Genomic DNA, 17,171 nt, shown 5'->3' on the forward strand with positions numbered 1-17,171 from the left:
AACTCCTTTCCTCCCAAAAGCTGCGCACCAGTGCATAGCACCACCAGGCTTCACTGGACCTTCTCTGGGCTGCACAGGGATAAGCCATTCTTCCTTTGCTGGAGGGGAAAATAGGAGGCCAGTAAGGTTTAACTGGCCAGAAGTGGTGTTGAAAGGTTGGGTGAAGCCACAAGCCCCACCACTGTTTCATTTATGGTGTAGTGTTGCCCTCCTCTGAATTATGCACAGATCTCAAGTTTTGGACATGGAGAACGTGTGGTTCGATGGTCACAGTGGTGTCTCTGTGTGCACACTGAGACTACAGGACTCTTGGCTGGGCTAAACAAGGCCTTCTGGACTTCTGCTGAATGCCAAGACTTACTCTTCTGGCAGCAAAGAAATGGGAATTTACAGCCTTTCAGAAGCTGGCACTGGGTTGAAGATGAGGTCTTACATCTGTGAAAGCAGTTATGGGTGTGGCAGAGTAGGTGGCCTGGGTGTCTGCAGACCCACTGGAGCCTTTTTCTTTGGCTGAGTGCTTATACTGACAGCTCCTCAGGCCCTGAGATACAGTAACCTCCTCCCACTCAGCCGGTGCAGGGTAAACTCAGCTGAGATAGGCAATTTTTTTATAGCTTTGCTACAATAAAGCACTCCCACACACTTTACATTTCTAACATGCTTTACTGAACTCGTGATTATAAAGGTAATTTACAATAAACAATTAAATAAACAATAAGTTAAACCACAATACATTTATACATAGTTTTTCAAGGGGCTCAAATGACTACCAGGTTCCAATACATTAAGACTTTAAGCCAACATTAATACTCAAAGTGTATCCACACCTATACTTATTGTTGTAACATATCTGAAGACTCCCAACAAGGTACATTTTTGGTTACAGTCCCCATATACGCACAAGACCGGTGAAATGCTCGAGCAATTGTACAACTGAGAAGAGCACTACACGAGACAGGCACGAACAATGTGCTGGAAGCTGCCTGGGGAAGATGGGTTTTACCTCTAAATTGGATCAACACTTTGGACAACAAATGGAAAGCGCCAGCATGCTTTCTGCGGACACGTGGGAACAAGTCTCCACATCACTTAAACCTGTAGTTTCTCAAGTGCTTAGATTGGTGCTGCCTAAAGAAACATTGCACCTTTCTCCAGCTTTCTGTTCCCATGTGCATCTCGTGCAGCCCCTGAGGCAGTGCAAAAGTGCCTGTCCATTTGCTCAGCGAGGCAACCAGGGAAGTGACTTGGCAAACAAACACAAAAGAACACTTGCTGTAATCCTCCTTGACTTCCTTGGCCACTGTGCAGATGGGGTGGCACTAGAAAGACACCAGCACAGGGACATAGTGCTTGGGAGCAGGAGGACTGTTTCTGTAGGCAGCAGTGCACCAGTTAAAAACATCTAGTGGAACTACAGGGGGTTTGGCTTTTTTGTTTTGAAACAAGGAACATGTTTTTGAACCGATTTATAGTGCAAATCAAGGAGCCAAAAGCAAAATAATGGACTCTGCCAGACTATACAATCACTTTCTGTGATCTATCTCATCTCTCCTTCTCTCTATCCCAGCCAGTTGGTGCCCAGGGACAGAACAGACTTTAAGTTTTGATATTGAAAGGTGTACGGCGTAAAGAGTGCAGGGCCAGCAGGCAGCAACCACGAAGCAATGCTCCAATATTGTAAATGGGATCTGTTCCTCCTCTCTGAGTACTGAAAGCCCACATGATAGTTGGTACAACAGGGGCTGCTACAGCCAGAACATCTCTGAGGAGACTGCTGCTCCAGTATCGCCTCTTTATTCCTGTCTGAGAGAAAGTATCAACACACCCAAGGGCTTCATCATCATGAGTTTCTGTAAAATCAAGTTCTTTCATGAAACGGTTTTCGTTAACTCTGTGTTCCACCTTCCTGCATGGAGACTCCATAGGAGACAAAAGAATGGCAGAGTTTGGATCACTGGGAGTCAAGTCCACTACAATACCAGAATCACTGAAGCTCCCAAGAGAAAATTCACCCAATCCCTTCAGTGAAGAAGGTGGGCTTAGAGGACAGGCCTCTTGAGCTCTGAAGATGTTTTGAATGAGTTGCTCCACATCTAGGCTATATGGCAGCACATCAGTCTGGACAGCCTGTTCCACCATGATGTTGCTGCTGTTCTCCTTCTCATGGGCAGATGTTAGTTTGTCATCCAGAACACTGTCAGCCATCTCTTCGTTCACAGCAGAACTGGAGGGAGCTGGATCACTTATCTCAGAGGCTGTGGTGGTCAAATTCTCTTCAGATCCATCAGTCCTATTAGCTGTGTCCCCGTTAAGCAGCAGGCCACTATCTGCCACCTCTTGCAGGGGTTGGTCCTCCATGATGAGGCTGTCTGGCACCATGGCACACACTGCTAATGGCTTCCCCTCCGAGTCACACGTGTATTCCAGGCACCGCTCATCCCTCACAGAGCTCTCCATGCTCTGCAGCAAAGATTCCAGTTTCTTGTTTTGAATGTTTATATCTACGAAGTATTTCTGAATTTTTTTGTCTTTCTCAGCCAAGCTGTTTTTCATGGTTTCAATAAGCTGCTTGAGCTGTTTAATTTTGCTTCTTGCTTCCTTTAATGCCAGCTCTGCCTCCACACGGTTACACTCTTCTTCAATCCAGTCTTCCCTCATCCGTCCCAGCTGAGCTTTGAGCTCTTCTATTTCTGTTTCCCTGTAGTAAAATAAAAATGCTGTGACACTTGTGCTGATTGGCCAGTTAAAGAGTCAACATGAGGCTCCACCATGCTGTAAAAGGGGTGACATCTGTTGCTGTGTAATGCACACTGTCACTTTGCTCAGTGTCCATACAAAGAACTGTCGTGAAAATTTCAGTATCTAAGCCACAAAAACACAAGCTGGCACAACTGGTTTGTCTAAGCTTTTTTTGTCATTAGGGGAGAAGGGGTACATTTGTAGCCATATCTCACTGAGGGGAGAAGGTAAGAAGAGGAGACTAAGGTAATATATGCTGGCAGGTAGAAACTGTTCTGTAACAGTTTATGTAAGGTCTCAATGCTAAATCAGACAGGTAAAAAATTATCCTTTAAAAATATTCTATTGAGAGAGCTCAAAAAAGGGAAAAAAGCCAATTCATAACTGAACTGCATGGCAGGTATTCACTGAGCAAGCTATGAAATGTGAAATACCTGAAACCTCATCAAGCTGATCATACTTCAGATTTCCTAATGAACAATTTATGCAGTCAAGGAACAAAACATTCAGGATTCCCACCCCTAAATGCTTCTGAATAAATCTTCCTGATTTCTGCAGTGAACCATACCTTTCTTTAAGCTTGCTCTCAGATTCCTTCAGCTTTGTCTTCAAATGCCGTACAGTAACTTCTTTTTGCTGTAGGGGAGTCAAATACTGCTCTGGATTTTGTGGCTTAATGCTGTGATTGTCACCACAAGAATTGTATCTCCCTGATCGCCTGAAAAGTTAAAAAAAAAACATTTTAAACATCACTCCCACAGTTCGTCAGTGCTGACAAAATGAAGAACATCTTGTTGACTGATACAAAGCCAAGTCTATCCTTGTCTCACCTGGGGCTCCTCTGTGTCCAAATGACTCCCTGTAACAAATGTGGCTATAGTGCAAAATTTACTGTCCTGTTCTTGGTTTCAGTGCCATTACATCAAAGGAGACATGTAACTAAAATACCCAGCCACAGCCTCCTCCAAAACCAGTGGCGTGCCCAAAAGCCGGCAGCCAGGTCACTGGCTAGGGCACCAGCTGTAGACTTGGCCAGGTGTGGCAGCTTATGGACCAAATTCAGGTCCACACATGCATTATGAAGCTTTATGTGTGCATTTATGTGACATGCTTGGCTGCAGAGAGAGAGGGAAACAGCAGCAGCATGTTGGCAATTTCCTCTCTGCACTACGTACATGTTGCATGCTCTGGCAGGTATCTCTTACTTCCTGTACATGAAACTGAACAGAAAGGTGCCTATGACTGGGCAGGGTAGATTTTTGCCCAAGTGATGATGTTTTCTAAACTACTCTACCCAACCCTCCACAAAACAAAAGAACCCTTATAAAAAAGGGCTAGTAAATCCACATGAGAACTGATGAAATGAAAACACCTGCAGGAGTTTGTCTTAGAGGGGAAACCAACTACAGAGGGCTTTGACTAAGCGTAATCTTGAGTTCTACAGTGTTGAAACAAAAAAGGCTTTTACATGGAATGTACAGGCCTGATTCTCAAGTCACCGGTATCAGGAGATGCTGAGAAGCAAGGTGACATGTTCAGCAACCCAGACAGCTGACCCCATGGTACAGTGCAGGGAAGCTAAGTCAGTGTGCTGAACTCTGGGATGCCAAAATAAGACTTACCTCATCACTGGGCTGCTGTCACTTTCTTTGTATGAGCCTGAGTTGCTGCTGCTGGCTGAAGAAGCTCTGTAACTCTGATGGATAGTAGCAGGACTCAGCTGGTTTTTGCACAGTGTTGACAAAGGGTCCTTTTCACGGGAAGCAGGTGGGCTGGCTCCAGACTTGTAGGATAAGGATCCATTATTCCGACCATAAGGGCCACGACTGGAAGGACATCAGAATAGTTAAAGCATACTGTGTTATTCTTATTGTATTCTTCTTGTCACACAACCTATTGTGTATCTTAGTTTACACTCAAAGTTGCCTAAACACTAAACCAGACTGATTAGTAGCCAGGAACAAAGTCAGTCCTGAAGCCATCAGCCTCTGCATGTTCTTTCACTCACTGGGAGGCTCTCAGCCTTCCCAGTACATGACCCAGGGAAACCTTGACCACTTTCACATTTCTCTGGGGATAGGACAGTTCCCAGTGACTCCATCAGATCATCCACGTTCCCTGAACCTCTGATTTCATTAAAGAGTGAGCAGGCCACAGCGTGGACTAGTGCCAAATGAGCTACACTTCAGCTTTTCCCAGCCAGGCTTGCAGAGAGATGTCCAACCCTGGAGTTTTGCTGTAAGGCGCCTTTCATGCTCCCCAGCAAGGAGCCCAAGGGATCACAGTGTGCAATGAAAAGAGATTTTGCCTGAGCCACTGTTCTTTTCTGCCTTTGGCATAATGGGCTCTTCAGATGTCATTGTCAGCTATTCACTGGCTTAGATGAGGTCTGAGCCTCACAAAGAGCAAGATGAAATGGCATTAAAATAAACAAAAGAAAGAAAGCATGGCCTTTTTCTTCCTTCCAGTTTCCCTCATATGTATCTACCTTTCTTTTCCCACTCTTTATTAAATAATCTGTCAACTGTGTGTGCTTGAAAGCAATTCATATCTGCACTCACTGACAGCTGCCCAGGGGCTGGAGTGCTCTGAGGAGAGAGCACTTAGCTTGCCTTCCTGCACTACTACACTGCTACCTTCATCCTCCTACGGAAGTTGTTCTTCTAAAATATAATGAAAGGGCAGGTTTAAAAAAACATGGAAAAAAGCAAATACAGACAACAAAAGGTAAGTCTTGAACATAAAAATTTAAACATAGCAGAATTACGAAGCAAAATCTCTCCTTAAAATTGTCTGACTTCGTTTCCTCCCTTCTCTGAAAATGGAACAGTTTATAAGGAACAGATGGCTGAGTGGCTGCTACAAACCTTCATCACACTGCTGCGGTTTGGGTCATTTTATAATTATTGTTCACTGAAATGCAGGAGTGTGGTTTGTGAAAACACCAAAATCTTTCACAGTGATTTAAGTCAAATAGTTAAAAAAACATATTGCAAACAAGACATCTTCCACTTTGAACAGTGCAGCATCAGCTCTGGCATGAGGCAGACTTGCACAGACTGTGCCTGACACAGCAATACATTTGAAGGAGCACTATTAAAGAGGACTTCCATCCAAGTGAGTAGGTCAGCATGCTCTAAAATTTGAAGTTATATTTAAATACACAGTAATATATGAAATTATACATCATGTTACTGAAAGTAAGGAGATTTCAAGGAGATTTTATACTTAGTAGTCTCTTCCCTAGAGTCAAAACCTTTGCTTGAATTTAATCTAGAGAATGCTCAGTTAGTGCTTACTCTTCTAACAGTGCCAGGATACAGGTAGGAAACAGCTCATTGAGCATCACCATTCTGTTGACCTCTGCACACAGGGGCACTCTGTGACCTTGGAGACACCTGCGTGACTCAGGCATATGGGTATCCTGCTGCCACTCCCTGCTTTCCTGCCAGCTTTTCTACAAAGAGCAGGAAGCCATTCCTGTCCATTTTAACTCCTTCCATCTACTCCAAAACCCACCACCAGCAGGGACTGCGTGGGCAGAGCACAACATGCACTGCTCCATCCCAGTGCCCCTATACCTGCAAGCTGAACTTCACTTCACACACAATAGGGGAAAAAACTTAAAAATCTTTCATGAAAGGTTTAGATAGATGACTATGATGATTTTTAAAAATTTGCATATAATTTTAGTTATATAAAATTTGTGCAAGGGTGTATAAGAAAAAGTGACAAAGGCAATATTGTCATCTTCTTACAAAAATATAAGGTCATGATCTGGGAAAGGTATATGCCAAGATGACAATCTATTAGAGAGAGACAAGTGGCAAGACCAACAGGTTAAGGCTAACTGGTTAGAAGTACTGCTTTCAGCTAATGTTTCATACTCTATTCCAGTTGATGCTTATTCAGCTTTACCTGACTGTAAATCTCAAACTTGTTATGACTAAACAGTAACAAAATACCAGTCAGCTGATCTGGCATATTGACAATTTTTGTGGACCAAATACAGCATTTTTTTTTCCCTCCCATCACAGTGCTAACCATTCTAAGTGCTGCCTGAGAGCACAGTGTTACTTACATTAGTTACACAGTAGTCTTTGCACTAGCAGCACTTGCACAATTCAGAAAAAACTGCTTTGCTTACTTGCGAGAAAAAGATGATCTTTTGTTTCCAGCAGCAGACACATGGACTTCAGGTGCTGAAATACTGCCTGTGCTGCTTGAAGAGCTAAAATCAGCTTCACTCCCTGGAAAGGAAAAGGGAAGAGTGAAAACATCATGGAAATTATAACTCTAAGACTGTTCTCAAAACAATGATGAATCACAAGCATCCTTCCTTTGTCTGTGCCGAGTGCGTTTTAGAAGTTACATGAATTTTCAAACATCCCTGAGGACAAGAGCTGGGTTTGTTCCAAATTTTCAACATTTCTTCAGAATTGGCACTTCAACAAGAACAGAAAAAAAAAACAAAAACCAACCAACAAACAAAACATTTGGACACAAAACCCTCAGAAGCCATTTTAGGACACTGCAAGGAACATTTGTTGTGACAACCTGTTTGCTTTCTCATCACCATCAATACATGAATGAGGCAGCTCACACAGCTCCTCCTTCAGAAGCCCAGTGATTAGGAGCACACAATTGTAACCAGAGACAAAAGATACTACCTTGTTGGGAGGAAAGCTGCTGCTATTTTGGTTTCAGAGATGATGTACATGTGTCCCTGACTATGGCCCCTTAAGACCCCAATCATTCTATGATATATGTACAAATGTGTATAAGCTAACAGGGTATATGTGTATGTACACATACTCACATAGGCAGGTTTTCATGTCACATTGAAGCATAAAAGGCCGTTCTAATAGCCTTAAAATAATCTGATAATCATATGTGGTTCTCAAGTGCTTCTTGGGTGCTAAGCCAAGAAGCTGATTACTGACATTCTATGAATCGCAGCTTTTATTTCACAAGCTCTGGCACATCCTAATAAAACTGCTCCCATTTTCCTAAGGTCAGTATCAGGTAGATGTACAAAGAAGGCCTTACCATCTGTAAAAATCACCCTGAAGTGCTGAAAAACAGATTTTTTTCAGTCTGTCACTCAAGTGGCAAATGTCCCAAGTCATGTTCTGGTCCCTTGCTGCAGAGCCACAGTAATGGATGATGACTTTATCTGTGGGGATGGAAATAACTTTCCAACATCCTGTAAGCCAGGGGGAAACACAGGGGGAACACTCATTCTTGAGAATTTTTGGGTCCCATGCATAGACACCACCGGCCAGGGGCTGCACTTGCCACCAATCCCATTTTGCACCCTTTTCCAAACAGGGGAGACACAGCTGCAGCTGCCATCATCCCCACCACAGCAGATAAACCTTCACGTGCACAATCGCTTTCAAATCCTTCAAAGAGCTGATGGTGATGGGCACACCCTGCACCCTTGAATACCTGACTCTGGGAAAAGGCCTTGTCAGAGACTGTTTTCTCAGCATTAAAAAGGATGAGACAGCTATCAACCTTCCTTACCATCTGGCATCTCTTAGCAACCTGTCTTAGGATCAGAAGTGTTCGGATTTAACCCAGTACCTTCTCAACCTCACCAGGTCTGAGACCAGTCCCCATTTCTCTGGGACTTCAACCCAGCCCAGAATATTCCTCAGCCCAATTTCAAAATGCTCCAATGTAAAGCTTAGCTCTGCAAAAGAGTATCCCAGGAAACCAGCCTTATCACCTCTAGCCAATTACATATGCCCTGTAAAACACCTCTGATAACCAGACACTGCAACTCACCACAGCTGCAAACAGAACAAAACCACGTGCAGGTTTGAACAGGGAGGAAGGGAAGGGAGAGCAGCAAAGCCTCTTCATTCCACATACTATTTATATCATGCCTACAGATGTAGATGTCAGCGACCCTCTCCTTGGGGAAGCAAAATGACCCCGGGACATAATGTCCAAAGCTATGACAGTTTTCCTATTAAAAAAACATTTCCATCAACAAGACAAAAAGTACACTCTGAATGCCATCCTGATACCACACTACTCCTGAAACAACTTTTCCAAACAAGACCCAGACAGGTAAACATGTCACACAGATGCCATACCTCCGGTGTTTGGGCCCCCAAAACATTCCTGCTCTTGCAAGACGCCTGCAGCTTTCCAAAGCCAAGTTCTGGCTGAGGCACAGAGAGCCCCAGCTGAGGCTCATCTCTGGTTAAGCAGATCGCGTCATAATCAGATCTCCCTATTGAAAGCATTTCAAGGAAGCAAAGCTTAATAATAGCCTCTTCCTGACCCGCCCGGCTTGGAGCACAGCACTGCTGAGCCAGGCAGATAGCAGAGTTAGCAGAGCCTGAACATGCAGCCACCTGGAAGGCTGGAAAACTTTCTGGAGGACTGAACTGAACCCGAGACCAGGAGCTGTGCCTGCGAAGCACAAATTTAACGTTTCTGGTCCCAGTTCTGATAACAGCTACACACAATCTTAACACTGAGAACAGGAGGCTGTTTAAAATTAGGAATGCACTATTCATAGAATCTTTGAGAACATTTTATAAATTAAAGGGGTCACAGTAATTAATGGTTGTGTGTTAGCGATGTCCCATCCAACTTCTCGTGTAGCAAGGCTGGACAGCAATGTTACTAGGAAACTTAAATATTTTCTCCCATTTGGTAGACATTGCTAAGCAAAAAACCAAGGCATCTATCCATAAAATACCAATTGCAACATGTTCTCCTGACTATGTATGATTTCTGTCTTACAAATGTCTTAACAAAGACGTGAAACTCTGTGTCTAGCAGTGATATGGGCAGGAGCTGAACATGGTCTCTCATCTCTCCTAACACCATACTCCAGGCTGGCAGCTCCCTGAGGATGCCCCTTGACTCTTTTTGTCACTGTGACATTGTAATTGCAAAAGCTCAGACATGTAATTACCAGAACAGCACACCAATTCAGTATTAACCATGAAAGAGGCTGACATTTTTCAAAAGCACATTATTTCATCCGAACTGGCCACAATACTTGTCTTGCTCTTATCTGAGACTTTCTTGTTAAAAGGACTTACCCACCATTTCCAGTGAAAGACTCTACATGTCAAGCTGCTGGCTTCAACACTATCTCATCTGAAACTCATTCATACACATTCTTGTGTGCTGCAGCCACCCAGTGCCACAGCACCAGCAGACTGCCAGCAGGAGAGCTGACTCAGGAATATTCTCTGATGGAAATCTGGCACTGGGAAGCTCTGTCACTCTTGTCTTCCTCCCGCCTTGCAGAAGGCTCCAAACAGCAGCACACCCACACCACAGGAGCTGAGCTGTGCACTGCCCTGTGCAACCAGAAGAACAACACAACAAAGCACTCCAGCATTTTACAAGATTGCTCCTTGCCTGGAAGAGGTATCTGAGAAGCAGTCAACACTGAAAACAGGGTGGTGTCCTAGCCCTGCATACCTTGCAAGTACAAACTTGGGGGCACGATTAAGGAGAGGGTTAAAAAGCTCCCTGTGCAGGGGCAGGTACACTTCCAGCTGGCACTGGTGGTATTCTACCCCCTGGGTGCAGTGTAGCCCTGACACCCACCTTTTGGGTATTGAAAAGCCCCACCCTACCTTGAACTCTGCTCTCTTCCCTGCCTCAGGACCATGACACAGTACAGGGACCACAGCATTGCTTTCACAGCTGTTACAGGTAGAACAGAGATGGTATTCTGGGCTACCAGAACAGTATGCAAACACAGAAATACCACATCATGTTTATATATATACAGACAGTATATACACTAGACACAGTAACTCCATGTGCATGCCTGTTTTATGACATCCCATTCTGCTCTTCCTAGCCATTACAAGTGCTTGGATACCTTTTTATACTCTTCTGGCCTTGATATTGAATTTTTGCTTGCAGTTTAGCATTTAATGTTTTTCCTTTTTAAGAATAAAGCTCACTCTCACGTGTCTCTTATTGTCCATCTTCTCTCTGAATAGTAAGATCAAAATATGGGAAAAAAAAATTCAGGTAGCATGTGTGACAGGAACATAGGCAGTGGAACAGCATAACTGGATTCCCAAAACTCAGGACGCATATTGAGCTTATTAAAATTTTGTCTTTGTGTGCAAGTCTTCCTGATTTGCAATTTTACCAATGCACGTGTGCCAAATTATATAAACCACAGAGCTCATCTATCTTCTGACTCCATAAACATGACCTCTTTATATATAATCTAACTCTTTATGCTTGGTTTTGCATATACTCCCCCAGTGAAACCGAGCTGTAAATAAAGCAGTGCTGACTGGAAAAGCTTGTCCTCAGAACATAAAGCACTTATATTTGCTTGGCTTCCTTGCCTTCAGAAGCATCGTGTTACACAGCAAAACACACATAGGTGTTCACTAGCCCCATGCAGCAACTAGAGGATTCAGTGGCACACTGTCTCTGTAGATAGCTTTATTTAGAGGCTCCAGATAGGTCTTGGCTGCATAAAAAACTCCAGCAAAGCCATTAGAAGCAGCTGGAAATGTAGAGACAATTGAGTTGTAAATGCACACTACTGAAAGGACCTGTATATTTAAGCTATTTGGTTTCATTTATCTTGAAACATAGCTATGCCTCTAGTTTCAGTCTTCAATAGCATCAGCAATGTATTTCCAAGAAGCACTAATGCTGCTTCTTTTCTATTCAATATGGGGTTGTTCCTGCAAGATTTTTTTTTACACCCCAGGCAAGCTAGGAAAGAAAACTACACTGCTCACATACACTAAACTTAAAAAAAAGATGCAAAATTGTGAAGTCTTGCTTTAGCATTTCAGGCTTTTCTTCAGAGAATACCCTAAAAAAAATGACCCATTTCAAGGGCAAAGTCTCCCAGCGGGAAGCGTACTTAATTCACAGTGTCAAGCCCATAGCTGGCAGTAGGTTTTGGTTCCAGTTCCTGGCCTTTGACTAATTTAACTTGCTACAACTATTCTGAGACTCTTATCTTGGACCTACTATTGTATTTAACACCAAACAGTAACTGGGTGATATAATAATGGGAGGAAGGATCAGGACACAGGACTCTCTTCCACATGGACTGCTCTAGTCTTTGAGAGACACAGCTGCTCCCATATGCTCCACACTCTCTCCCTCTGCCCATGTCTCATACACTCCACTATCATGAGGTCTAAAGTCAGTGGAGAAAGGTGAGGATGAGCAGTAGGTCACCGTGGTTCAGGAAGTCTTATGAGAGCTATGGATCTGAGCTCCTTTGGACTAAGGGTACCAAACTCTAACCTTTCCTGAACCTCTAACTGCCCAGCTGTGACACAGAACAGGGTGGTAGCACCGAGAGCTGATGTATTTCAAAGGAATTAAGTGCGCTAGTTTCCTGCACATAGGAACCCAAGGCACACACATGGGCACATTCAGGACCACAAGTAAGTGACTAAGCCTGGAAGATAGGCCCTGCTCTCTAGTATTCCCTGGAGACTGGTGGAAGCGTGCTCCTGCCTGGCATGCTCTCTGAAGTGAATCCTGGATTTCAGTACCTAACTATCCCTCTGATTTTTATGATTTTTATGCAGTTTCATCACGAAGCTCAGATCTGTGAGTTGTACTTCCAAAAAGGGGAGAGCAATGCCTGGCATAGAATCATACAATGCTAGGGCTGCAAGGGACCTAGCAAGGTCATCTAGTTCCAACCTCCTGCATGGGCAGGGACACCTTCCACTCAACCAGGTTGCTCAAGGCCCCATCCAACCTGGCCTTGAACACTTCCAGGGAGGGGGTAGCCACAACTTCCTTGGGCAAGCTGTTCCAGTGTTTCACCATTCTTCAAGTTTTAGACCATTTCCTTTTGTCCTCTCACTACACAATGGTTGACCCTAAACATACCAACAGGCATCCCTCCCCTATCCCACTGCACTGGCCAAAAAACCCATCACTCACCACCCCACCTGACTGCTTGCCAGAACTCTCTCATCTGCTAATCATGTTTCAGCTGACTGCAGGGTCCAGTAAGAGCTGGTAATTTGGGCAGCTGCTGAAGATTCAGTCAGAGGGGACGTGGAACAAATCTTTCAGTGTGGCTCTCCAGAAATTGTTCAAACCTGGGTGATGACAATCTCATTTCAAAAAGAGACAACATACTTCAGAGAAGAACTGGAACCACAGACCCTGCCTTTTGCATTTGGATCTAGACTTGAATTAACAAATGAACTTTTTATTTGCAGACTGATGGTTCTGTGATTTAAACTAGTTATTTATCTTGATTTTTGTTCACCTTGCTTGCTTATTCTTACTTTGTAAGAAGAGCTGTTAGTCAAATAATTAAAATTTATCTCATGAAGCAGTTTTCTGATCTCATCTAAATGCTATAGTTTCAGTAGTAAACTGAACTACATTAATGCAAAGTATAAGCACTGCAGATCACAAAATGAATACAGGATGTCACTTGTTTGTGTTGCAAAACCACAATCAATCAAGCCCTTCTCTAAAAACATAGTCACTAGAAACTAATTACTGATGCTGGCTGAGAGCCATCATGTATATTCTGCCTATCACTATGGGCTTGTGTTTTTCTTAATTGTTTTTAATTCATGGATTTGTAGAGCAGTCACTAGCTTGTGCTGGAAAAGACAAAGAGGATTACAAGTTGGGTTTTTTTCTGCTTTACATACCTTAATGTGATTCTCTATACAGAAATGAGCCTGACCTAATTAATTTTTGTGCTTCTACTATATATAATTCGAGCTGTTCTCACAACACCCTAAAAGTGGCTCCTATGATTTTTTTAGTTCTCAGCCTGAAACAACCTTTTCCAGTGTGAACATATGTTCACAGAGCAGAAGGGAACAGTCTGGGGAACTTATCTTCCTATTCAGACAAAAAGGCTCCTTGGATCAGAGACGGAAGGATGCTACTTTGCTACACCAACCTCAATAAAAAAATATTAAGATTGGATGTTCAAGAAGTACACCAAGAGTTGCATAACACGATACTTAACTTGCATTTGACAATTTTATAAAACATATGCATAAATCCACCTACAGACAAATGTATTTTATAAGCATGCATGTAGGGTCACCTCAGGAGATTGTTTATGTACCTGGCAGTGTAATTTGGCCTGTTTGAAGGGAAATAGGGATAGGCTGGTCAGAAATATTTTTAGGATCTGGAAAATGTCATCTTTGGCAGGGATGACTGAGCAGTACACAGAAAGGGAGCGAACTCCACCACAGACTGGGAAAACATCCCAGCCCTCCCGTCACGTTGGTGGCAGAAGTTTAACAAAAAGCTTTCAGAGGCTCCTCCAACACATCTCCTGAATTTGGTTCCTATGGGTAAGCAGGAGAGGGGCTGGCTGAGGCAAGGCAGCAAACTGTGCAGGCACACATTCCCAGCATATATGCAAATGCTCAGCTGAATCAGCTGAAAGCTTTTACAGCCATCCTTAATGCAAGGTGTAGGGTTTTCATTAGAATGTGCATAGAACATTTTAAATCAGTTCAATACATTTTCAACAGGCAAGGAAAAAACACTAAAAGGAGAAATATATCTGGGAGGTAATTAAACTAAACATCCCTGCAGTCCCAGGATGAAAAGCAAAATTTCTCATAAGCTAAGCAAATATTTACTGTAACACACATGTTGAAATGATTACAAAAAACTATTCAAGTATCATCTACTGAACAGCAAAACCCAGCATACTGACTGGTTGCATAAACTGTTTTTTTACAGAAATACAGGCAAGGTAGGTCTGAGGGCAATACATTTCAAGTTATGACTTCTGCCATTTGCTGATTTTTTGCCCCAATAACACTCTTATTGATAAAGCACAAATGACAGACATGAAGTCTATGATTTTTCATCTTATTAATCCTTGAGGGTTTGTGGTCACACTATATTCAGCCAAATCTAGCAATCAGTCACAGGACTTAGAAAACCAACAGCTTCCTATTACTTATAGAATGGTGGAATAGAGACCTGTAACAAAATGCCACAGCATGGAAGCACAATTAAGTCTCATAAAACTGAAGAATTTTAATTTCCTTTAAATACATTTCATGTTATTGCATTAAACTACAACATTATAAAGCAGGTTTACTATTTTATTACTTCACATTAAAGGCTACTACTTCAAGCTCCTTAGGAAAGCCATGTCCACCTTACAGTGACTGGAGATCCTAAGGGATGCCTGCCTGCCTCCTCACTCGGGAAATACCTCCCATCAGGCTCAGAAAGAAAAGCTTCTCAGCTGTGTGAAGCTCCTGCTTCTAGGCAAGCTAGACGTGGGCTGGATGAGAAGACAGGGTTCCCATCCTCTCACCTTATCATGCTCCTCTCCAGCTCCTCTGTAAATCCACCCAATTTGGGATGCCCATCTTCAGTACTTCCTGCTACATGAGTGATACCCAAACAGGCCTGAATTGCCCATGGCTCCCAACTCCATCAGGAGACCTTACCCAACCCTGCACCCAGCACACCTGAGGAAACTAAGCTCTACAATCTGAACTTTTGGAAAAACTGGGCAACCTCTATGAAGGTGCAATTCTGGATGTGGGGTTTATCTTATGATTTTGGGATTTCTTTATTGGATCAGGGACTGGATGTGTATTATTCCATTCTCCTGACTCTGTCTGAGATCAGAATCATAACTTCAAGTGAGAATCAAGGAGTGAAGACATCTTCCATAAAACACAGCTTCACCAGGATATAGATATCTAGGTAAATAAAGTAAAATACCACTGCTTGAACAGTCCAAGTGTCAAAAATGCCACTGCTCTCTGCAAAGTCCTGCTTAGTTGTTTATGCCTGAGCTTCTACTTAAAAGTAGACCAATTTGCCTTATTTTTTGATATCAAAGTGAAATCAAAATGAGAGTAGCATGACTAAAAGAAATACATTCCCTTAGCTTTCCATGCCTAAATACAGATATACACGAGGGTATAACACATAGACATATCCACTCAATATTGCTCAAAGTATTTGAAGTAATCACTCCGAGGGAAACTAAAACTTTTAGGCAGTAATTTGGTCACCAAAAAACAAAGTTCAGAGCACGCAAGCTGTTTATGATTTCAAGTCAAACTTGGCTAGAAAATGGAAAACAGAATTTATCTACCTTCTGTTTAAAATTATACTTTAATTTTGGAAACTGGCAAATTCATCTTCTTTTAAAAATAGGTCATAAGAACATAAAAAAATCTCCCCAGATATTCTAAATATTTTAGACTGTATATTGTCTTTGCTCAGTCTGAAACAAAGCTTTTCTTCAATGTTTTGATTTGGCAGCAAACCCTCATATCTATTATTTGCATAGCTCTACTTTGAACATAGTAAGATGTCAGAGAAAAAAGAAATAGAGGGCATAAAGTAAAAGAGAAAAGGAAGTAATCTATCAATTCTTGAGTAAGCATTGCTCAGAAAACAGTTTAAATCCCAGGATTCTCATTAAAAAGGCATTAATAACCTGGAGGAATTCCAAAAAAGGTCAACAATAATGATAACAGGATTACAGAGCACTTTCTATGAAGGAAGATTAGGGAATGCAATTTGTGTATTTTAAGATAAAAATGAAGACTGGCAACACTGCTTATCATGGGGAGAATGAATACAGCTGGAAAACTGTAAAGAAATCCATGTAATAGCAACACAGGATTCTGGTTGCAGTACATGCTATTTCATGAAAAATTATGTGAAATAAAAACTGATGGTTGGTGGGAGTTGTGCATAGTAAAAAGGAGCTGGAGATGGTTCAGGATCCCTTAACCAGGGAATCAGAAAGTTATTTTAAACACTGGCATAAATAATACAGATTGCAATTTAAAAGCAGAGCACAACAAAAGTCTCCTAAGGGAAGATTAATAATGGCCACTTTCATATGCACAATATTTCTTTCTGTGCATGTGATGTGGGTTGAAAACCACTGAAAATAGTCAGAGGGAAAAACAAATTTTCTGCAGTAAAGACACAAATTGCAAAGAATGTTCTAGATTGATCTCATACACATTTTACAACAAATACTGAAGAGTGTATAGAGTGTTAGCATTGGTTTCTCTTCTTTTGTCTCATGTTCCAGTCTGCGTTAGCAGAGGGGTGGAAAAATGACCTGGTTGAATACAGAAAAATAATCTTTTTTTTACTACAGAGCACTGCTATTGCCATCTTTCATACCTGCTTTAACTGTATCCCTCATTTCCATTCTCATGCTAGGCCCTCAACCATCCTTTCCAGGTGCAGATGCACATCCCCACAATCCCCTGGACACCTTCATCTTACCAAAAGACATTTGGAGCTAGAAGAGGAACTGGTGGGCACAGGTCTCACCCTGTCCAGCAGCAGGAGTCCCACAGCTGCATGCCCTACTCACTCCAATTTGCAGTTTGAGTTGTGGCTCTCCCATGGACCACGTTCAAGGCTAAACTCCTGGTTGCAGGCAGGCATCCTCA

At 42.5% G+C, this 17,171-nt stretch overlaps 1 protein-coding gene across 3 annotated transcripts in view; it reads right to left on the reverse strand.

Moving 5' to 3' along the window:
• Positions 1 to 643: 643 nt before the first annotated feature.
• SYBU (syntabulin) overlaps positions 644 to 17,171 on the reverse strand; it is a 41,974-nt gene continuing 25,446 nt past the window's right edge. For all 3 annotated transcript variants that reach the window (XM_071738227.1, XM_071738229.1, XM_071738228.1), the window contains 4 exons: positions 6,887 to 6,989; positions 4,362 to 4,565; positions 3,308 to 3,457; positions 644 to 2,698 (listed from right to left, as the gene is read on the reverse strand). In XM_071738227.1, the coding sequence (XP_071594328.1) occupies positions 1,597 to 2,698; positions 3,308 to 3,457; positions 4,362 to 4,565; positions 6,887 to 6,989 (1,559 nt within the window). In that variant the 3' untranslated portion in view covers positions 644 to 1,596. The remainder of the gene's footprint in view (positions 2,699 to 3,307; positions 3,458 to 4,361; positions 4,566 to 6,886; positions 6,990 to 17,171) is intronic.

Source organism: Heliangelus exortis, chromosome 2 (genome assembly GCF_036169615.1).
Source record: "Heliangelus exortis chromosome 2, bHelExo1.hap1, whole genome shotgun sequence".
Lineage (NCBI taxonomy): Eukaryota > Metazoa > Chordata > Aves > Apodiformes > Trochilidae > Heliangelus > Heliangelus exortis.